The 21,199-nt window shown below is 38.1% G+C and overlaps 4 protein-coding genes across 7 annotated transcripts; 2 read left to right on the top strand and 2 right to left on the bottom strand.

Moving 5' to 3' along the window:
- The first annotated feature begins 515 nt into the window (after positions 1-515).
- On the top strand, positions 516-4,739 carry LOC124309180 (UDP-glycosyltransferase UGT5-like). Of its 4 annotated transcripts, none has more exons than XM_046772545.1 (8): positions 528-571; positions 635-730; positions 1,876-2,104; positions 2,198-2,501; positions 2,693-2,975; positions 3,253-3,475; positions 3,567-3,808; positions 3,896-4,739. In XM_046772545.1, exons 3-8 carry the CDS (start codon positions 1,876-1,878, stop codon positions 4,151-4,153), a joined length of 1,539 nt encoding a protein of 512 aa, XP_046628501.1. In that variant the 5' UTR covers positions 528-571; positions 635-730; the 3' UTR covers positions 4,154-4,739. The 4 variants fall into 4 exon arrangements, with proteins under 4 accessions (XP_046628502.1, XP_046628500.1, XP_046628501.1 ...); XM_046772547.1 differs by having other exon boundaries at positions 534-571; positions 635-673; XM_046772546.1 differs by lacking the exon at positions 635-730 and having other exon boundaries at positions 516-571.
- Positions 4,740-4,834: 95 nt separating this feature from the next.
- On the bottom strand, positions 4,835-6,416 carry LOC124309182 (peroxynitrite isomerase THAP4-like). Its single transcript, XM_046772550.1, has 3 exons — positions 6,163-6,416; positions 5,237-5,640; positions 4,835-4,979 (listed from the first exon to the last, which is right to left on the bottom strand). The coding sequence occupies exons 2-3, from the start codon at positions 5,618-5,620 to the stop codon at positions 4,860-4,862; spliced, it is 504 nt and encodes a 167-aa protein (XP_046628506.1). The 5' UTR covers positions 5,621-5,640; positions 6,163-6,416; the 3' UTR covers positions 4,835-4,859.
- Positions 6,417-7,009: 593 nt separating this feature from the next.
- On the top strand, positions 7,010-14,169 carry LOC124308463 (spidroin-2-like). Its single transcript, XM_046771195.1, has 6 exons — positions 7,010-7,205; positions 8,914-9,400; positions 10,202-10,470; positions 10,568-10,802; positions 11,561-11,889; positions 12,532-14,169. Exons 1-6 carry the CDS (start codon positions 7,179-7,181, stop codon positions 12,706-12,708), a joined length of 1,524 nt encoding a protein of 507 aa, XP_046627151.1. The 5' UTR covers positions 7,010-7,178; the 3' UTR covers positions 12,709-14,169.
- LOC124308462 (integrin alpha-PS5-like) lies at positions 13,752-20,989 on the bottom strand. Its single transcript, XM_046771194.1, has 10 exons — positions 20,536-20,989; positions 18,661-18,991; positions 18,203-18,492; positions 17,688-18,141; positions 16,926-17,065; positions 16,215-16,676; positions 15,788-15,951; positions 15,106-15,617; positions 14,568-14,863; positions 13,752-14,245 (listed from the first exon to the last, which is right to left on the bottom strand). Exons 1-10 carry the CDS (start codon positions 20,932-20,934, stop codon positions 14,201-14,203), a joined length of 3,093 nt encoding a protein of 1,030 aa, XP_046627150.1. The 5' UTR covers positions 20,935-20,989; the 3' UTR covers positions 13,752-14,200.
- Positions 20,990-21,199: the final 210 nt, after the last annotated feature.

Genomic DNA, 21,199 nt, shown 5'->3' with positions numbered 1-21,199 from the left:
AGTCACGGATTAGCAGTCATTCTAATCAGTGACACTTTCGGCAATCAAAATTTCGAACAATTTAATTTTAGTTATTTTATTTTCGCATGTTTGAAATTTCGATACATCAGCCATTCGAAATATCGACCCTTCCAAGTTTTGATGCCGACCCAATTGAAACATTCCAGAGTGTCAAATTTGTGAAAATATTGACATTGATTCGAAAGGTATAATCAAAATGGTTCGACGATTAGTATTCCTTTTTACACATAAGATTCAGGAACGATTTCTATCATCTCTGCACCGATAATTTCTGTAGCAGTATAGATATTCATGGCTTTCCTACATCGTAGAATAAAGGTATGTAATAATTGAACAATGGTTAGCACATAACATATCGGAAGAGAATTTTAAACTATCAAATCTAGGTAGACTAAAAAGTTGCGGATTCACCGCAGAGATTATTGTGCAACTAGTAATCGTTATCTTGTGAAACGCTGTGACTGATTACTAGAGCCGAGATCTTGTAAAGACGATTTATTGACGTGGATAACAGTTTAACGTAGTTAGTCTACGATTGCGACTGTGCAATGTGAGTTATACAATTTCTATATGAATTATTTAAAATGAGGAGTGTACTATAAAGAAAGTTCAGTTTTCAGACCAAGGAACAAACAGTGCAATCAGATTATTGGTGAGAATCGTTGCAAGTGTGAATTTTAATACTCAGGCTTCACAGTGATCGAACCAGGTAATTTTAGGGGAAATTGGGGAAAGCTTTGTGAAAATAGTATTAGGGGGTATCAGGGTTCCATTATTTTTTCATAGTACTGACCAAGTAGAGAAAAATGAGGTACACACCAACGTGTCCGGCATTTTGGTCATTTTGGGATGTTTTTGATTGCACCCCAAAAAACATGTTCAAGTTAAAGAAAAAAATACGCCCTGTGAATAAATTTCCGGATAAAAATAACAAGTCCTGGGGGGCGATTTAAATTTTGAATGTAAAGTACACTGAAATTTTCGATGTATTTCAAGTTTTCAATTGTTCTTTTCTTTTTTTCATAAACTGATATGGATGGAACAACTCAATTCGATACTTGAGAACAATGTTTATATTTCAAACTAAATGTAAGAACCGAATAATTTGGGATAAGTGCACGGTTTTGTAGAATATAAGAGAAATTTGAGATTCAATATAGTTTTTTTTTTATATCGTTTCTATGACAGGTTGGAAACATAAACAATATAAACATTGTTCTCAAGTATGAGAAGATTTTTTTAATTCATTCGAGTTTATGAAAAGAAAAGTATCTGACTGGCAAAAATAGAGGGGGTTTACTTTTTGGGAGATAGGGGACTCACTACGTAGCTTGACGCTTGCTCCAATTTCTAAATATTTTTTCAATCGACGGATGAAGAAGGAGATGAAAATCAATTATCAATTATTCAATTCTCTTGAGGTTTGTTTTATTCAAACTTGTGTTGATCGAGCTTTTACTAGAAACAACTAATAGGAAACATGTTTTGCGACACAGATAATATCTCCAAACATATCGCAGAGCAAAGTGGTTGATATTATTGTCCAGAACAATGCTTTCTATTAATTGATTGTAGAGGAAAAAATATGCGAATGAAGATCAATCTACATACTTTCGAGTAAAACAAACCCTAATCGGATTGAGTTGTTGCTCGTTGAGAGATGTATTCTGAAACTTCAGCCTCTTCTTCAGCCGTCTAACCATGTAAATTATCCCCATGAATCGTTGAACCGTATGAATTATCCCCCTTTTGCGTCAGCAGCATTTTCTCCACTACCATGAGGCACGTCAATCCAGTATCGAAGCTTGACATCGTCTTAGCCGATCTAACGACAACGTAATATGTGGTTTTCAGATGAATCTTATCGCGACATGCTTCGTTCTCGGTCTTGCCGGGGGGGGAGAAGGTGCCCGTATTTTGGGACTTTTTCCTATCCCTGGAAAATCTCATCTCTTGGTAACTTCGCCCCTGATGCATGCCCTTGCAAAAAAAGGACATGACGTTACGGTGTTTGTGCCGTTTCACACAGGCTTCAACGCATCAAATTACAGAGAGATCACGTACGAATCCATTCCTTTAGACAGTTAGTATAAAAATATTTTCAGTGAAAAGTAAGGGTAAAGGACAAAACACATATGATTAGTGAAAATAAATAACCCTCTTTTCCATTTCAAAGAACATGGGAACATCATGGATTACTTGAATATGAATATATTTTTGGCACATATTTTCCTTTACTACATGGGAACCGTAACCACGGAAATGGCTTTGAATACAACTGGAGCTCAAGCTCTGATAAAGTCAGAAGAGAAGTTCGATATTATCGTGATGGAGCAATTCTTCAATGAGGCTTTCCTCGCCTATGTCCATAAGTTCAAATGTCCCTTTGTCTTAATCAGCGCATTTGGACCCACAGCTACAATCAATGGAATCTTTGGAAATTCAGCACCATACAGCTATGTGCCGTCTGAATTTTTACCGTGAGTTTTTTTCACATGAATAATATAAATTCGATGACACAATGTAAATTGCAATAAAGAGAACATCGTCTACTCGATTACTTCTCAATTATTCAATGATGAAAACTGACATATCAAGTTCTACAAGTTAACGGTAAGTAAGATACAACATTAATCAGGCATGTGAACTTTCATCTCTTTGTATATTCCAGATTTGGAGACAGAATGACGTTTTTTGAAAGACTTGAAAACACTATCGCGAATTTATATTTTGACGGTAGTAGAAAATATTACTACATGCCCCAACAGCAGGCACTTGCGAACAAATATTTATCAGATACTGGAAAGGAAGTTCCGTCATTAGAAGAAATCGAGAGCCAAGCGGATTTAATTCTCCTGAATTCTCACCACATATTTTCTACCCCACGGCCATATATGGAAAATATGAAAAACGTCGCCGGAATGCACCTGAAGCCATCAAAACCGCTGCCTTTGGTACGTCATTTAAAATAGCTGGTTTTATCAGGGAACCGAAACAAGTACTGATAAAAGACTTCGGACTCAAAATTATGGCAATTACCAAAGTGTCTCAAATGCATTACAGCTTCTATCGTAAGTTACAATGTTCAAGGTTTTTTCAATGCACATCGAGTTTAGTAAAAGACTGAATCGACAGTGAGTGGTGAATAGAAGTTATATGATATTGATTTGTAAAACAAAATGACAAAGCTCGGCGAGTTGTACTGATAATGAGTTTCGAAATTATTTGCAGGACTTGCAACAATACATGAACTCCTCGAAAAACGGAGTGATTCTGTTTAGCTTGGGCTCGGCAATGCAAAGTATACTTATGCCAGATGACAAGATCAAGGCACTAAAGGGAGCTTTCGAAAGACTTCCTTACGACGTTTTGTGGAAATGGGAAAATGACACCATGGAGAACAAGCCGAAAAATGTTCGGATAGGAAAATGGCTTCCGCAAAGTGACATACTCAGTAAGGAAAAATATGATAAGTGTACCGAAGACGTGAATCACCAAGATTGAGCGTGAACACGTATTAATGGAAAATTGATATACTTTATTAGCGCATCCCAATCTCAAACTCTTTGTTACTCACGGCGGGATATCGAGTTTAATGGAAACGGTTTACCATGAAGTACCCATCGTTGGTATACCTCTCTTCGGAGATCAAAGGCGCAACATTAAAATTGCAGAGTCAAAAGGATACGCCGATTTTGTGGATATTCTAACTTTGACGGAAAACCAAGTCTACAATGCCATAATGAATGTTGCAACAAATCCAAAATACCGAGATAACGTGAAAAAGGTGGTTAACATGTAACACGTAACTGTTGTAAGCTTGGCTATGTATTGCCTCTAACCAATTTCAAAAACTGTCCGTTTTCATTTTCAGGTATCAGCCTACTGGAAGGGTGAAATGAATCATCCTTTGGATGTAGCGGTGCATTGGGTAGAATACGTTCTCAAAAACGGAGGCGCGAAGCTCCTTAAAGCAACTGTAACTGAGCAAAATTTTATCCAGTATTTTTTGCTCGATGTAGGATTTGCAATCTTGCTATTACTGATCTTGACGTGCATTTTAATACGCAAGACGTTCAGATTGTTGTGTAGAAAATCTAGGCCCAAGATGACCTCAAAAAAAAATAACTAGTTTCGGTATCTAACAATAAAAAGCCAAAATAAAAATCAGACGAAATGCAGTGATATTTTTTGATTATCAATAGATGTATGAATTAATGAATAGACGGTGTAGTTAACTTATAGTCCTCATTTCATACAAGTTCGATAATATATGTAATTATCAAACCAGTATTGCTTATTATAACTCTTACGCCAGTGTTAGGCGATCTATCAAGTAAAGCAAGGTCGGTGATATAGATTACCTTTTTGCGACCCACGGATATTAAGTCAAGGTTATTCTTCATTGTGACAACACGTGTATGGCATGAATACGCTAAAGGTGAGGTCTTTGTTCTTTGATCTCACTGTCAGGAGATCACACTGAATTTTCAGCAACAGAATGCAAAATTCTTTACTCATGTTAAAACTGTCTGCAGAGTGAGTATTTTCTAATTATATTACATCGAGGAAGATAAGATGATTAAATTTCTGCCCAGCAGATGACAAATTTGTCAGAGTTCGTGATGACACAAATATGCGGTATCCAAGATAATAACGGTAAACTTTTCATACTTCCATCATTACATCCTAAATTATAAATATTTGCCTAATCAAAATATGTGATCTCAATACACCTGTACCTACATACTAAGCAAGTGAGTGATGTAAGCTTAATTATAAAATGACACGATTTAGTGTATGATGTTGTTACCTTTGTTTCAATCTGAAAGCTGAAGTTACTTTTCAGTCTTCTGGTAAACGGTACGAATATGCTCTGAGATTTCTCCTACATTTGTGGTGGCCATACGAATTGTCTGCTCTAGCATAGATCCAACCAGTCGAAATTCTCGTTCAGTCTATAACCATAAGTTAAAATGATTTAACGCATGGAAAATTTCAGATTCATCGTAGATGTTTCTGTGACTATAAACTATGATGGAATATGGCTATAAGAGATAAGACACTACAGAATATCATTTCCAACTAATACTACCCATTGTAAACGGCTAATCAGTGTTCCAAAAAATTTAATTTTTAGTCATATCAAATAAGTAATTTTGTCGTGCACATTTTTTCACTGCATCAAGGTAATTTGGGAATTGTTTGAAATTACCTTCAGAACCACAGGTTCTTTGCATCCCTCAGACATTCTGGAAACGTTTGTACTTTTCAATGTTATTTCAAAATCGTTGACGTGGCCTTCCTCGATTGTGGTCAAGCCGAAGTTATGTGCCAGAATAAGAGAAACTTTATTTGAACCAGGGATTATTTTTAAAAAACCAACTTCTCTGTGCATCGGCTTTTTCTTTTCTGAATGCCAGCTCTGACCCACATAGTTTAACATTGGCTGACCAATTGATGAGAAACTGATTTCCTCGCAAAATTTAAATGCTTTTATCGTTGGAAATTTGCCTTCTCCTGTATTCTCTGCTCTCCATGTACCTTCCAGCCAAGCTAGAGTTTTCAACGCTGGGTGCATCGGTTGATTGCAATCCATATCAGCTGTATTTTATGTGCCTATAGATTTATTACATGTATATACTTAGAATACAAAAATAGAATTTGATTCTGTCCAGTTAGTAAGTAAATATCTCTGTGTACTATCCTAGAAAATAATTGTGTGGGCCTAGACTTGAAATGTAAGCTTTGTGACAAAAAACGAAACAATTTTAAATCAGAGTTGTTTCCCAGTGAAAATAAAATAACATTAACAATAACAAATGAATTGTAGTTCAGATGCGAACTGCTCAAAAATATGTGCAAAGGTTTCACTTTTGGAAATTTTCGAAACTATTTATATCGACGAATACAAAAAAAGTGAAAGCAACGAATTTTGTTCATTTCAGAGATAACATGTTCGATTTACTTTCTAACAAAACTTCGAAGTACTTTTAAATATTTCTTCGGCGTATAAATATTATCTTCCTCCCCCCCTCTAAAATTCGTAAACAAACGAAGTTATGCGACGAAATCCCAATGTAGTGTATTTCAAATGTTTTTATACAGAGGATCGAATATTTGTTTGTATGCAATACGTACCAGAATATTCCGTCGAGTCTTAATACGAAACGAGTTTGTTTGTTAATCAATTTCACTTGATGTAGGAATGAAATTCACGAAATTAAAGAAGTAGCGAGTAGTTATTACCAGACATAAATACGATGAAAGGTTATCTCGTGCGACCGTCCGAAATGACTACCGGCGGAATTTGAATTGCTGCAAGATTATTAGCGAATGAAATAGTATGAGTGCCAGTCACGGTGCCAGTCTACTCTTTGGGTGCATTCTGATATTAGCTCCCAGTGCTGTCAACTGTCTTTTATTTCTGTTGCACTGCTGAGTTCGTGACTAGCTCTGCATCTGTCCTAGGGAGTTTTTGGCGCCGTCAGCTAATTTCGGAACGCACCCTTTAATTAGTACTACTGAGTACTACCCTTAGAGCATAAACTACTGGTGGTAGTTTCGGGTGAAAGTGTAGCGGAGGAGTGAGACAAACAGATATATATATCGGAAAATGAATTGTTCTTTTACATGGCTATAATGATATTTTCAGGAATTTGCGAAGCAACTCGTAATTTATCCTTAGAATTTCTCAAAAATTTCACCAGTCTAGAATTATCTTTTCTTATTTAATTCCACATGAATTTCTATGCACATATTATCATTAGACAATCCATTGAATTGAAAAATGATGAGCATATATGAATTTTGTCAGAAAAATGGCCTTATAGCTATAGATCTTAATCGTGAGAACGTTTATGCGTCACTTTCAGAGGACGCACGGTGGTTTGAGATTTCATCATGGCCCGGCCTCTTGACCAATGCCCGTTTATCGTAGACTAGCCTTTAACTTTTACGCGTCGACGCTGTAAATATATACGACAGTCAGCAAGCTGTCATTATAGAGTATACGTCACCACTGTAAATAGAAGTGCGGAGCGCCTCTGAGGAATACTGAGGTAGGAATTCCTCGGAGCTAGTTCCAGGTCTTCATATCCGCACGGAACAAAAAAATTTGTGTTCAATTCAAGCCGTGTTCATTGCCCGATATTAACATGGCCTCGTCTCCAGTTTTAAACCCCGTGAGTATACAATATAGACAATAAACAGTTACAAATCACTTCCATTTAACTGCGGCATTATGCCACTGCATGCGCAAAAAGTCGCGGAATATAAATTGGATTTTAATACTCTGGATAGTGGATAGCTAATTTCTAAAAATATGATTATACATCGCTGTACTTCATAAATCGTTACTGTTACATAATTTTCCAATTGCATTTCGCAAAGTTAACACAAAATTCATCGAGTATTTCTATCTTGAAACCGAATCAGTTTTGAATGTAATTGGGTCACATTCCATTTCCAAACGAGTTGTTGACGCAGAATATTATCGATGCTCTTAAAAAGTAATTATATGATGAAATCAAGAATACAAATCCGAATGCATTTCATAGTTGACAAACAAATGTAGATAGCAACTATTTATTGCTTGGAATAAGAAAATGTTATAGTTTTCGCGGAAAAAAACAAGCGAGCGTCAAACGATAAATCGATACAATAATGCGTTTACTAAAAAGATTCGACTATAATTTTCGAACTGACCAGCGGACGATTATTAGACCCAGGTCCCGTAACTATTGTCATTATACAACTATTGTGATTGGTTGAAATTGCGCCCAGAATGCCCTGAAGGCCTTTTAAGCTACCTCGGAAATTCTGATTGTACCATAATTGACTGTAACTTTACACAGCCATCCTTGTTTATGGGAATGCTCGGAAATCTTTCGTATGCTCGACCTTGAGCAATTCAATGACTGAAGGCGGGTTTACGTAACTTGTATCACGATTTGTGAACTATTTGCGAAATATATGTTTTCACTGTTGATTAAGAAAAATTATTACAACGATGTTTTAGATACCCCATCTTAAATAGTATATCATACATGATTTATTGCAGATTATACATGAATTTTTAATGGGTGTAAACATTTATAAATAAATATTCTACATCTGAGCTGTGACTTTTTGTTACTTTCCGTTTGTAGTATGTGAACATTTTTGACCTTCCGCAAGCAATAAAAATTTCAACGCCTTTGATGAAAAAACACATGTCATTGCAAATTTTCAGGTTTTATGTTTTAACGATCTGATTATTTACAAAGTTATCACGATACTCAGCATCTTTTGAAATGGTGCAAACGCTGTATACTCAAAATATGTTACTTAGAGAAATGAGATTGGAATTCGTAACATGAACACACTTATAAAATATAATTGTTATCAGTGGTAATATTTTCGTGAAAAATACAAGATAAGTATACTATCGTGAGTTAAAAATATGACATGGTTTTTGTGGTTAAAAAAATTTACATTTCAAAAAGAAAGATATAAATGATTCAAAACGAATGAAGAGATATTACATTTATTATAGTTTATGAGGACAAATTTTTTATTTTCCTCTATCTAGTAAATTCAAATGACAAAGTGATGAATTATAGCATCTTTGAAAAATTTGGTTCAAAAGATTATCTTTGATGATAAAAATCCAATGTATTTTTACTCTATTCTCGGCTGACTCATAGACAGCTAGAAAGGCCTGATGTTAAAAATAAAATGATACAGAGACCTTAATTAAGTAAGCACCCTGAATTCGTCCAGAACACAAAATTGTCTATCTTTATACTTTGTCAGATACACATGAATTCTACACTGTTTCCAATCAGCTGGAAGCACTCGACAAACGCTTTATGATCTCGCCATCAAAAAGAAAATTTGATACTTTTGTAGGATATTCCCTATGTTGGCGAGGTAGAGGGTGGACTCTTTCCTGGCAAAATGGTCAAAGTCCAGGGAAAAATACCGCCGCAAGCAGTTCGATTTGCAATAAATTACCAGCTGGGGCCGAACATAAACCCCCGAGATGATATAGCTATTCATGTATCGCCTCGATTCCCAGAGGGTTTTGTTACCAGAAATCATATAGAGTCGATGAGCTGGGGCAGGGAAGAAAATGAAGGTCCCCTTTGGCTAGTACCGGGTGAAGAATTCGAGATAATTATATTATGCGAGCAGCCTTGCTACAAGATCGCTATCAATGGCAGGCACTTCACGGAGTTTGCCCATCGTCTACCCTATAAAAAAGTAACTCACTTGGTCATCGACGGCGATGTCGAAGTCGCTTCCATCAGATACGAGAGCGGCACTCCAGCCGCACCACAGTCGCCAAGTGCACCAATTGTGCCAGATGTTCCCGCAGCTGATTTTGGACCACCAGGTACATATACTGTTTTTTACCTTGTATCTGATCGATCTGCTCATTGTTATGGAAAAGAGAATATGAAAAATTACTAGGATTGCCATGAAAGTGTGACTTTCGATTTCCTTTTCTCTCTCGCACTTGTTATAAATCATCTTACAAAGCATTGGGTAAGCATTATTTCTTTGTCGCGGTCACACTGATCTTTTCTCTAGAAGAGGAACCCAGTTATTCCAAAAACATTATCGTCAAGCTGTCAACTGCCATTGATTATATGAACACATTAGGACCTGTTCAACAAATATTATATCATGACTATTTCTACTGTTGAGACTCTCTTATGATTTCCGGATGATGCCTTCTCAAACAGAGTTCTCATCGCCGAACAAAAACCTGATGTAAATTTGATGATCAATCACTTTTTGGTCGTTTGAACAATACGCTTCTTTAACCTGTTAACAGCTGGGAAATATTAGTTCAAATCGACCTTTCATTAAGCGTGAAATTCATAACAAATTCAATGTATTTCTTCTTTCGAGTCCCCAAGTTAACTGCTGGCCGATATATCGACGAGCGTCGCTATTAACAGGTTAACAGACTCAGTCTGTACAATGCATGTGATTTTAAATATGTGTGTTTAAATGAAATCACAATATTGATCAATTATAATTGAAAGACTGTTTGCAACAAACATACTTGAAAGCGATACTGAAACAATTATTGCAGGTGTCTAATATTAATCACATTCTTGACGATGTGATCTATCAAGAAACATGGATACTGCGAGTATTTTTATTCTAAGAAATGATTCACTCTTAGGTCCAGGAGGCCTGTATCCAACCTTGAAAAATCAGGACCCTATGGGACCTCAGGGAGGTGGCTACCAGCCTCCAGGTAATTACGGGTCACATCCAGATGCCTACGGTGGACCCGGCGGATACAATCCACCAAGGGCTTACGGTTATCAGCCGGGCTATGAGAAGCCTGAAGAAGAAGCTGCATTTGGAGGATGTATGGACAAAGTGGGCCTTGCTCTTGGTGGACTTGTTGCAGCTGGTGGTGTTGCGGCAGCTATGCATGCCATGAATGTGAGTTAGAATCTGCGAATCGGGAACAGATACAGTTGAAATTGTCGATTAATTTCCCAAAGCATGTGTTTCATTCCGCTAACATTATATGATTCAGAAAAAAAAGGAACAGGAGCAAGATCATGAGAAATCAGATGCGTCCAAAACGCAATCAGAAAGAGAAGGGGGTTTTGGCGGTTTTGATATGGCCTCAATTGGCTCCGCTTTGGCAAGCACGCTGGCTTCTGGTGGTTTACAAGGTGACAACAGATCTTATCCCGGGAGTGGCTATCCGCCTCATGATTCCAATAGCGGTGGCGGTGGCGTGTTGGGATCCATCTTAGGAGCACTTGGTACGTATAGATAATTTTTACAGACAAATACCTGAATGGATTGTACGAATTGTATTTTTATACAAAATGTAGACTTCCATCTCATTCTTCGCAAAACTGATAGTTGAATTAAATGTATCATAATTCCTTGGCAAGAATGGTATTCAAAAACGTTTCATAAATCTAGTTTCATTGAAAATATCCTTTCGCAGGAATATCCAAATTCTTTCAGCTGCACTGTAAAAAACATTATTTTTTAATTTGTCTCGAAAGTCCACCTCACATCTCCATAACGTGATACTGTGAGAAAATACGCAGAATCGGCAGGCATTTGAATTTTTCAGAATTCTGGTACAACTTATGAGTTTTTTTTTACCAAGTAAATTAGTTGTATTTTCTCATTGATATAACTTGACTTGGTTAGAAACAGTTAAAAAGACAAAAATCTAAATCTAATTGTTCTCAGAAATTCATTTAATTTTTACATCTTAACTAGATTTAGTCCAAAATAATCGGAAACTTGAAAACTGAGAATTGTTCAAATTTTCAATAGAAAACGAAATCTCTCAAAGATATTCGAGTTCTTTCTGGAAGCTCTGAGAATTTCTTCAAATACCAGTTCACGCATCATGGGAGTAATTCAATAAAAATAATATAGAATTTTTCTCTGAACACTGAATATATGGCATATTTTAAAGAAACTTGTAAAAGTTTTTTCACCACGGTTCTCGTACATTACTCTTCTCAGTTATCTCTGTAATTTCATATTGAAAATCCAGGCAGTGGAGGTGGTGGCGGCGGTGGTGGATATCAGCCGTCGTACGCACCGCAGCAATCTGGAGGAGGCGACCCGCTCGGTGGAGCCTTGAGCTCAATCCTGGGTGGCGTTCTTGGAGGCGGAGGAGCAGGACGAAACCAGCAACCGAGTTACCAGCCAGGTTATCAGCCTGGATACCAGCCGTCCGGGGGATACAATTATCAGCAATCAGGTGGATACCCTTCTAACCAAGGTTCTGATGGTTCTAATCTTTTATCGGGAATCGGTTCAGCCATTGGATCATCGCTCTTCAACTCCGCTCTAGACGGGCTAAGCAAGCATGGCAAGGACGTAAGTAGTAAAGCAACAAGAAACTAAAAACTGAACTAATTAATCTATATGATATGTGTACTGTATAATTATTGCAGTGTTGTACATTGCATTGAATGTTTATAGGCTTAAAGAATTGTGTTTATATTGCCAAACTGTGCAATGGCAACGAATCAAGATTGTCAATTTTAGTAAGTAGCTTTTAAACGAACAGTCAGAACTATAAAACTGGAATTAATTTGTACGAATGATTGTATAACTATTGCGAGGGAACTATGTAACAATATCTCACTTTCATTGCAGTGGTTTTACTAATGTTTTTAAGAATGTATAACATGCGCATGAGGTATCGTATTTCATAGTCAGATACAGCAAAAATCTATATGCATAATCACAGAGAACATAATTTAATAACAAAAAAAAAAAGATGTATTCGAATAATATCTGGAATTTACTAGATTGAAGTATATTTCATTAACATTAATAAGATGTTGAAAAGGGTTGAATAAACAGACGATCTTTTGAAGCAAGCCTTTTAATGTGAGACAGAAAGTTACTTTTAGTGGTTCCATGAATTAGGCCTGCTTGAAGAGATCATGACGCTGTTGGCAAGGGAATGGCACAAGTACCTTTAGCTTAAAATTGACTTTTATGTACTTGCAGAAGCCTCAAGGATACAACAACCAGCCACAGGGGCCAGTCAACTACGGAATGCAAAATGATTCTCCCAGCCCTCGACCCGCCTCAGGTCCGGCAGGTCCCCCTTCGTCTGGCGGAGGTAGCAAGCTTACGGCTGCAGAAATTTCTCGTGGACTTGGTCTTGGCGACGACGAGGACTAATAAGTACATTCTTGATGGTACAATGAAAAGTGTCCACACGTCTATGTTTCCATTTCTTATACAACAAGATACTGATATTATGCTACTACGTTAATTGAAACGTCGATACTCCTGGCTAGTAGAAGCGAATGATCGTAGGCAGGATGTCGATACACACATAGTGGAGTGAATAATTTTATGTGTATACGCTGAGTTCTTAGTGTTCAGAATTTCGTCGAAGGTGGTATCATACCGAAATTAAAATTTCAGGACAAGAGCGTCACTTTTGAGTCTTCTGCTCAAAATGTTGTGCAAAAATTGTCTGTTAATAATACAATATGATATGAATTATAATAAAATATACGTCTGTGAGATTTACCTCGACCACAAATCTCTTCACAGCGAGTAGTCGGTACATTAATACCTTGCGAAAGGTCAAAGGTAATTTATTAAAATTTGGAATTTCTGTGGAAACTAGTTTTAGTATATTTGCGAGGAATCCATGTGGAAATTATTAGTACGGCAAAAATTTTTCTACTTATATAAGATACATTTTCAGTGTGCAAGCATACATACAAAGAATATCGGAGATTGAGGATAAATTATCATTAGTATGGAACACTTTTCACTATACCTCAAAGATCGAGTAAGTTGGGTAAGAATCAGATATTCGGAGTGTGAACAAGGCCTTGAAAAAATTATAATATGATATTAAAAGTATCTGTAACGCATAGAATCTCTGCTTGGATTAGGTGCATAAATTCTATAAAATTAATTACCGTGTACGAATAATAGCACAAATTATATGCATGTAATAAACTTGTTATAGCTGTTACACGCTCGTTGAAACAGGCAGGGCAGGTCCCCCGACCTTTTACATGTGAGAAACGTTGAAATTTTATAGGTATTGATCGTGACATACACGTATATTATATACTATCCCAATGCTGAATCACTCGAAAATATTACCACTGTTGGCTATCAAATTGTTGAGGTATTCCATATTTCCACGTAAGTTTGAAATGATTTTTAATCGTTGAAACAGATGTTTTTTTCATGAAATGAGCTTTCAATTCAATTCTGCATTTTCGCAATTTATCAGTATCAATGTTACAGATTTTATAATATATAATATATAAGTGTTTTAAATCGAACTATTCGTATAAACGGAGAACGAAAAATACCGTTGACAAGTTTACAAGATCTGATAACGTATTCTCAGAATTGTTTACATGGGTTTATGATTAAATTACTTTTAATAATGTGTTTGTTAGTTATTCACAGTACCACCTCCAGTAACAAAGCTCTCGTTATTTTGTACAAATTGTTTAATTTTTATATAATGCTAATATTAGTCTATTAAGCGAAACGTTTGCCTTACAAATTTCGATACGTGAAATATTTTGTAAACGCACAATTTGCATCACGTACATCGTATTGTATACACGTACGGAAATCAAATAAACAATAGAATGTACGAAATACTGCTTACCTGTTACTTAATGGCGGACGATTATTCCGTTGCATTATTGGCTTGACCAGCAGTTCCAGTAGACTCCTGGAATCCAAAGCAAACGATTCGGTTGTTCAAACAGCCAAAAATATGAGTTGCAGAATTTCAGAGACAAATTTAGAATTGTCTAAGAGATGGACACGTATGTCAACGGGATTGACAATGCCTCCCGATTCTGGTTCTTTAGTGAAGGATGAAAACACAACTATTTTTGTTGCTGCAACAATGTTCAGCACTGACCGAGAAATCGGAAATGTGATTGTGGCAGTCTTACAACGGTGTGGATATCGGAGAAAAATATGGTAGCGGTTATAACAGCGTACATAAAAACGAAAAATGATTTAGAACGACCGTAACAGTGACTTACATCGGTTTGTTGCTGCAGTAGAGCTTGAAGTTCCAGCTTCTTGCTTCTCTTGAAGAAGCCGAATTTCAGTAGTCCAAGTGTAATCAAGATCAAAAGTAACACAGCCAAAAATACAGCCAAGGCTAAGATCCATATGGCTATACGACGTTCAATTTGGGTTCCAGTCAACACTGTGCCAATCATTATTGCGTCGGATGCGTTGTTCACAGTTTGACGGTCAATGACGTTGAGTGACGAAATCACGATACTGCCATTCGTTACGAAGAATATTATATCTTTCGCTTGGATGACTTTGGCTGAAATTTCAACATTACAGAGATCACACGAAACTCTCGCGTTTTACTTCTAAACGAGAAATTTGATTGGCTCGCTTGAATTTCGTGGTAACCGAGTTTTGTTACAATTATTAAAAATATTTTCATAATTTATGGAAACGATTCTGATCAAGATACATTAATCGTATACTATTTACAGGTCTGATTGTATTACAACTATAGAGAAACTTCATTCCCAACAGAGGTTTATCGTATAAACTTACGCGGAAACTTCGCCAGCATCAACTCGAACGCGAAAGTAACTTCGGCTACCGATTGCGTGCTTTGGAAAGGCGCCACCTCGCAGTTTATCGTCCTCCATTTGAACGAAGGATTCGTGGAATTGACGTATATCGTCCTGTTGTCGGGATAACTGCTGAACACTTTGCCCTCGATGACTGAAAACTTCGTGTTCGTCGAAGGCGAGTCTTCGTCCAGCCACTCGGTCATCGTCGTTGCGTCGATCCTGGCTGACGGTTCTGTACCTTCGTTTTCGGTCGCATTCTCACAGATCAGTTGATTCCCGTCCAGTTTACTACGTATTTCGCTGATTCTGACTACTTCGATTTCCTCGTCGGCTTGGATCCAATGCGTTGGAACAGAGACGCCGAGCACGACTTTCGAAATCGGTGTCCGTCCGTAGTTCATCACCAGATACGTGTGTTCAAACGATTTGTTCGGTAAATTCTCTATTTGGTCTGTCCGAGCAAATCCGATCGTGTCCATTGTACTTTTTCTGCAAACAACAAAAAACACGTAGGTTCCTTTGGCGCTCGGGAATTCCGAAATAGTAAGCGGACGATTTCGGAAAATTAAGGAATCCGGGATGCCGAGGTGCTACAAATTCGAGTCATTTCTGTGACACGAGTATTCAGTCGGAGAGCAGTTTACAACGTCAGTTCTTACCGCGAAATGCCGACATCAGTTTCCACTCGACACGCGATCGAATGATGAGTTTTGCCGGTTCCCTCCGAAATATCGTCGCTCTCAGTTGTTGCTTCCGCCGTGAAATCAAGTTTTTCAATATCCCGTGGAATTCTTGACACATCCAAGTATATACTTATATTTTTCTGCAAATAATTCAACACTCACGTAAATCGCGTCACGATAGGCGCACGTTACACGATTACCGTTATATAGTTTTACCGGAAAAATTTATCGATACAAGAATAATCTCAGATACTGACAATGGACTTTCTGAATTATCCGATGCGGGAGAATTTAGCTCATATTATTATTTACCGCATACTTCAATTTCAGTAGATATATTTCGTGGGAAAATTCAAGCATCGTGTCAGCAGCATCGGAAACTCGGGATTGCGAAGTTACTCACCGCTTTGTCGGTTTCCAAGGGATTTGCAATTTGACATGTAATTTCCGTGTAATTGCCCGTCGCCGTTCCATCGGTACATCCGACACTGTCGACGACGGTTAATGAAATCGGAACACGGATCATCGCCTTCGTGTGATACGCCGGCTCCCCGACATTTTTCACACTGATATTCAACGTCAAGCCTGGCGAAGAATCGATTACAAACTCGTCGACGGTTTCCAGAACAATTTCTAACTTCGATCGGCAAGTGTGACTGTCACTGCCGCACTTGGCTGCCAATGTTACGTCGTGCTCGGCTCGGACTGTCGACCAAATAGGATCGATTACGACGCAATCGTGACAGAAAAGATCCTTGCCAATTATCTTGTCCTTGCCAATCCGCAGGATCCCACCGGTAGGACGTTCATTAAAAGTCTGGGTTACGGAGAGTTTGATCGCCTGATGAATATTGTCATTCTTCGTCTGAAAGTTCAATTGAAAAAATTATATCGGCATCAGGGTTCGTCATGGAACTGTCTTAATTTACGGAAAGTCGACACACTTCCTTGGAAAAAAAATATGTCCATTACGTGGCCTTCACCGGGATGATACATTATTTTCTCCAAATCGAATCTCATATTCGATTTTTACGTTTGAATGGGATTAAAAAATATTTTTCCTTCTTCTACTATAATCTATGAATAATAAATTCGTGATATCGAAACTACTCACCACATTGATTAGAAAATTCTCACAGTTTGGCTTTGATTTTTGAAGCGTATGAACAAAAATATGTCTTTGTTTATTTTTCTTGGCAATCACAACTTTTGCTCTGTTGTATACTTCGTCAACCGTTAATTCGTTTTCCACACCTGCGGACGGAAAGTAAAGTGGACTCGTCAAATTATTGGCTTTTGGTGACCTGCGTCATAGGCTTAGAAGCCCGAGCAACCACCGGCAATATTCAGAATCGTGAGTACAACGTGTTATATGTTTCGAAGTATTGAATGATTTTTACGGCTGGTTTTTTACTTGGTACTTTCATCGCTCGTGTAAAGTAACGAATAGTTTTAAAAATCTGATACACGAAAAGTAGACGAGTGATCCAATTCCATAGAGTTTTTAGATTTTCATTCAGACGCGACTTATCAGTGTCTCGATTTACGACAAATAACGTAACGTTGAACCGTGCAAGGTAGAAAACTCGCGACAATTTTCGCAGAATAGTCAAGAAACATTACCGAAACCACGATCGAAGGTACTTACGAATGGATTCTCAGAAAATGTCGAATAATGTCAATTTTTGCCAACTGTCGCGACATGACGGAATATAGAGTATTGTGATCGTTTCTTTCGATACTGTGCCGTCAATGCTTATCAAACGAATCACGTATCGGGTAGATCCATTGGTATGAATATTACTTGGCTCCGTGCACGCTGCACTTTGGGAATGCGTTTCGAATCGAATAGCGAGCAAGTTCACTTCATACTCACTCAGTTCTTTTTCTACGTGAACTCCTTTGTAAGAAGAACAGACTGTTATCGTAAAGACGAAGGGATCCGATTGGAGCGTTATTTGTCGCGTGTCGCTCTTCAGGGTAACTTTCGTAGTAACGACGCGTTTCGATCGGATCAAAGCTACGTGCCCTGACAAATAAGCGCCAACCGCGATGTCGGCGTATCCGTTGTGGTCGACGTCCCTTGGTTCGGAAATCGAAATCCCGAAACCTTTGGTGCTTTCGGGGGCCGGGATTTCTTGACTGTGTCCGTTCGACAATCCACTCCTGCTTCCGCGGTATACGAATACGCTCCCACTTCCGGCGTACGGAGCACCGACGGCGACGTCCGCGTATCCGTCGAAGTCGACGTCTCCGAGGCAGGTGATCGTCGATCCGAATCTTCCGCGCGGCGTCCTTCCTTCCAGACGACTTGCGACCGCGAACGTTCTCTGCGAAAATTCAATCGGACAATTCGACCATCGACCACCGCGTAAATACCATTCGACTCACATCTCGCCTCCCCGTCAGAACGTAAACTCTTCCCTCGTCCACGTCTTTGGTCCATTGAGGCGCGCCGATGAGCAGCTCGTCTCTTCCGTCACCGTTGACGTCGCAAGACGCCAAAGCGTATCCGTAATATTCCCCAGCCTGCTCTCCCGATCCCAAGCTGGATATAGTACCGTACCTAAAATTACCTAAAATTTGAAACACAGAGCCACGAAGTTTCGCACTCCTTGGTGCCCCGGTCACAGTAATGCGTTCAACTGTGTTAAAATAGTATCCCGATGTTACAGCGTATCCTGCAATTTGAAATGAGATTGTTGCTTCGCAATACTGCATATCTCCTAAACGAATAATTAACCATTCACAGACATTCCATCCCACCGGAACAATACTTTATACATCTCGATCCTAACTCACAATTAGATCATCGACGATTCTGTATTCTGCAATCGTTTCGTACATACCGGCATACGCGTAGTTCTCTAGCGAAATGAATGGCAGCAAGTTGGAAATTTGATTTCCATCAAACGTCCATTGAATCTCCGTCAGTGCTCCGCTTCCCCAACGTTGTAACGGACCACCGATAAAGGCGTTTCTCAACGAATCATCGGGAATGTGAATAGAAGCCCCGAGTCCATTCGAGTTATGCCCTTTGCCATTCCCGCTGATACCTATCGTAGTCTTATCCTGATTCGAATTATTTTCTTTCGCTGCACGCTTGTAACAAACGCCTGTCATCGGGATGGCTTGATTGGTTTTAGAATGAAGTACATCCAGCCACTTTGGTCCACATACCTGCAATGTCAAGCAGTCGAGTTTCAAATGCGTTTACACATCGGTAATGAAACATTTTTCTTCTTTTCGACGCAGTGATAACGTAGACGCAGTTTTTCTTTTAATCCTTGTATAGATATATTGTGGTTGCTGTCATGCCTCGCCTCATATCCTGCAGTCCTGACCGCAACTCAGACAAACCAATGTTAATGTACAGAGTCAGATGGCATACGAGTGGCATAACACACGATAAAAATTGTGAGATATAATCATTATTATGGCTTTTAACGCGAGTAATGCCTTCCAGTTATCAAAAGACGTAAAAGTCGACGTTAGCAGCCAAGCCCAGATGAATAAGTATCGGAATTCAGAAAAACTTGGTACTGGCCGTTGTCTTGAGTTTGAAAAATTCTGGGATACTCTTCAACTTCAATATTTCAAAGCAAATTAGTTGTATTTAGCGAAATGAAATTTTGGATATGATGCGAACAAATTCATAAAGCAACGATTATTCTACCAGCAAAATCATGACTCACGGAATTTTTAATAGTTTGAGCTGAAAATTAATAACTATCAAGGCACAGATATTTGAGAAAAAAAATATAGCGATACTGCGTGATGAGAAAAATGTAGGTATTTATTTGTTCCAGTGAAGTTGAATTTTTTTGAAAAAGAATTAACCAACGATTTTTACCATATTTCATTACTTATCTTTCATCAAATCAGATTATTTTCGATGCTTTTTATACGAAATGCACAGCGAAGGTGTGCCGGGGTCATTTTGACCCCGCGGTGGAGCGTAATTACAGTTAAATTTATTTTTAGGATAGGAGCAACTATACAATTTATATTCCACGAGGTGTTCGATTAACCAGATGACTGATTCCAATCGTAAGCAATAAGAGACATCGAAATTAAGGACGAAAATACCGAGATCGAAATGAAATTGTGCTCGTTCAATTTTCACAAGAAATTTCGTTCTGGATATCACAGGTTTTTAAAAAGGTTCAATCTAATTCTCAAGAATTCCAAGTTCGATCCCAAGATATTTTGGAAATTGAAGAGATTCAATGTAATTATAATGATTTCAATATTGGGTTATAAGAAATGTCACTGCAATATTTCGTGCAACATTTCGGAAGGTTTGAGCAGGTTTTGTAAAACCATCAAAAAAGATTTTATCGACTTCGATTGAATTCAACACGTAGCGAGCACCGCATTCCGATTTCTTATCACTGTTAAAAAATTCTTCATGGAACTTTCTACGCTGCGTTGGAAGTTTCACTCGTAAACGAAACAGTGAAATTACGATAGGTTTACTGTTTGTTCAAATTACAAATAAAGGAAATTGACTAAACAATGTAGTAAATTAAAATTACATTCTCGAATTTCACTTATATATCTGATTAAATAATTAAACAAATGTTGTAAAGTACATTGAATTGAATTCGCAAATTTCCAACCTGACTTAGTAATTCGAAAATTCTTTTCTACACTAAAGTTAGAATCATTTTTAATAATAATACGTCCGACGATGAAAGAAAACATATTTCGGATCAACGTACCAGAACGTTTGCATCTGACCGCTTTTCCGTCATAATTGATCCACCGAGCCAAGAACCGTCTCCAGGTTTAATCGAACTGTGTTCGAAGCTCCATTCCGTGCATGGTTTGCCAATTTCGCACTTGAACACAGTTCCTGGTTCTCTGGCGTTCGGGTATCTCGACGAATTGGCTCTTGGCGCTCCAATAAAAATCCACGATCCATTCAAGTCCTTGTTCCCCGAACTCCAGAGTGCCAAAGAATACCCAAAATAGCTCGATCGATGCTGATTCGATCGAGCCGCGTCCTCGTAGAGAATTAAATTCTCGCTGTCGAAACTAAAAGTCGCGACGCGCTTCAGCACAACGGCAAAAATAACGATGGCTACGTAAAAAGTATAACATCGTCCCGAGTAAAACATCCTTCACTGTTACGGATTTAAAGTCGAATGTGATGCTGACTGATGTAGAAGCTGAATTCTTTTAGATAAAAACTTGAATCAGCTCAACGAGTCACATTCTTGTATCGCAATATGTGGTTTGTGGTAAAGGAATAAGAAGTATTACAGTCTGTTCATGTTGCGAACTTTCCTCATTTTATTTTGGTGGAGTTGCACGGCTTATCCGGACTCTAGTCTCCGTTAGGGGAGGAAGGATGTTATTATTGTTACTAACTGGTGCACACAG

Source organism: Neodiprion virginianus, chromosome 7, assembly GCF_021901495.1.
Source record: "Neodiprion virginianus isolate iyNeoVirg1 chromosome 7, iyNeoVirg1.1, whole genome shotgun sequence".
Lineage (NCBI taxonomy): Eukaryota > Metazoa > Arthropoda > Insecta > Hymenoptera > Diprionidae > Neodiprion > Neodiprion virginianus.
This window is presented reverse-complemented; position numbering and strand designations above follow the sequence as displayed.